The following is a 2,361-nucleotide window of genomic DNA, read 5'->3' on the forward strand; positions in this document are numbered from 1 at the left end:
TAATGTATCTTCGTGTTATTGCTAATCATCAAATTAACCGTTCCTATAGCTCTTCCACCTTTCTGTTTTCTGTTCTTAAAACCAGAAAATATATTATTGTTCTCCTGTTCAAACCGGCTGAGAATTGTTCTACTGAGAATTGTTTTCTTGAGTCGAGGGACTTTCAGAAATAACATCTCTATTCCTACAAGATAAAGATAAGTTTTGCATATATTTTACTCCTCCTAGACCCCACAATGTGAAATTATATTGGATATGTTGTTGTTGTTAAAATTGTGAAAGCACCCCCAAACATTAAAATATAAGTTTGAATTAGACTAAAAAAATTAAGCAAATAACTGCTCATAGTTTAAAGAAAAATAATGGGTGGTGCTGAACTAGTTGCCTATTAATAAATATAATATATCCCTCCTACCTCAATTATTTGAGTTCCTAATAGTTCTTCTCCAGCTCATTACACTATCGCCCCACATACTTTACGTACCATGCACCTATTGGTCCTTTTCCATAAATATCTAGCAATCAATCAAAGAAAATATGTTCAAAAATCTACATTTCTCTCCCAAAATCAAAATGAGTCACTATTCCATTGAAAACCAAGATGATCAACATGTTGTCACAATCAATTGGGAAGTAAACAAGAGTCAACTAGAATTGATGCACCAAAAAATTTCCCAACCACCTCAACTTCTAAGCGAATCGGCCGGTCGGAGTTCTTGTTGTATTTTTCGAGTACCTCAAAGTTTCATTAATGTCAATGGGCGATCCTACGAGCCTCAAATAGTGTCAATTGGTCCATATCACCATGGCAAAGATCATGTCAAGATGATTGAAGAACACAAGTGGAGATTTTTGGGCACTTTGCTTAAGAGAACTGAGGAAAAAGGTCTTAATTTAGAGGACTATTTGAAAGTTATTCAACCACTAGAAATGAGGGCAAGGGAATGTTACTCTGAAGCTATACTTCTTGATAGAGATGAGTTTGTAGAAATGTTGGTTCTTGATGGTTGTTTCATTATTGAACTTTTTCGGAAATTTGGTGGGGTAGTTCCTGTTGAAAAAGACGATCCACTTATCTCGATGTCTTGGATATATCCTTTTTTCTTAAGGGATTTAATTCGACTCGAGAATCAAATCCCTTTTTTCATACTTCAATCCTTATTTGAGTTCACAAAAATGCCAGGTGAAGAATCAACTCCTTCTTTAGCCAAATTAGCTTTGACTTTCTTTAACTATACACTACAAAGACCTAATGAAGTTCTTGAAAATTTTGGCAATCTTGAAGGCAAACATTTACTTGATTTTCTTAGATCAAGTTACATTTTCATAGATGAAGAAAACCCTAAAAAAAGAAGAAATTCACCTACACATGTAATACAATGTATTTCCAAGCTTCGTCGCGCCGGAATTAAGCTTAAACCTAGAAAAGAAGAGACATTCTTGGCCATAAAATTCAATAGAGGATTCATTGAAATGCCAACAATTACAATAGATGATTTCATGAGCTCATTCTTGATAAATTGTGTGGCATATGAGCAATGTCATGTTGATTGTTCAAAGCATATGACAACCTATGCAACATTGCTTGATTGTTTGGTAAACACATACAAGGATGTTGAGTATTTGTGTGATTGCAACATAATTGAGAATTATTTTGGGACAGATGGTGAGGTTGCTACATTTATTAACAATCTTGGGAAAGATGTTATGTTTGATATTGATGAGTGTTATTTACTGGAATTGTTTAATAAGGTGAATGATTATTATAAGAGTAGTTGGCATGTTCATTGGGCTAGTTTTAAGTATACTTATTTTAGTTCTCCTTGGTCTTTTATTTCAGCATTGGCAGCTTTAATTCTTTTGGTATTGGCTGTTCTTCAGGCTCTTTATGCAATTCTGGGTTATGTTAACCCTCCTTCTTGATTTGGGCTTGTAAAATAATTTCAAATTTTGATTTGTGGGCTTGGTTTATGTCAAGTAGTTTCATCAATTTTGAGAAGATAACTAGGTAATGTCTTTAAATTTGGTTTACTTTTTGAGAACAATGGTGTATGATTTCAATATTTTTGATAGTTTTGTCATTTTACAATACTTTATTGGCAATTCTGATTAATTATTCATCAGTTGAATAGTAATAGATATGTTAGATGTACATAAAGCCTCACATGGAAAGTACAAAAGAAAAATAATCTACTTATAAGGAGTTGGATAATTTAATGGCGTGAGATCTTTTGGGGAAAACCGTGCGGACTCGACCAAAACCAGACAATATCACACAATGTTAAGAGTATCTTTGGACCGTTTTAGATCAATAACTAGTATCAAAGCCAATAGTTTGGGAGACGAGTATGTAAATGACAG

The 2,361-nt window shown here is 33.5% G+C and overlaps 1 protein-coding gene across 1 annotated transcript; it reads left to right on the forward strand.

Annotated features, from left to right (window-relative positions):
• The first annotated feature begins 516 nt into the window (after positions 1-516).
• Positions 517-2,091, forward strand: LOC107819475 (UPF0481 protein At3g47200-like). Its single transcript, XM_016645576.2, has one exon. It carries the CDS (start codon positions 538-540, stop codon positions 1,921-1,923), a length of 1,386 nt encoding a protein of 461 aa, XP_016501062.1. The 5' UTR covers positions 517-537; the 3' UTR covers positions 1,924-2,091.
• The last annotated feature ends 270 nt before the right edge of the window (positions 2,092-2,361 follow it).

This window comes from Nicotiana tabacum, chromosome 10 (assembly GCF_000715075.1).
Source record: "Nicotiana tabacum cultivar K326 chromosome 10, ASM71507v2, whole genome shotgun sequence".
Classification (NCBI taxonomy): domain Eukaryota; kingdom Viridiplantae; phylum Streptophyta; class Magnoliopsida; order Solanales; family Solanaceae; genus Nicotiana; species Nicotiana tabacum.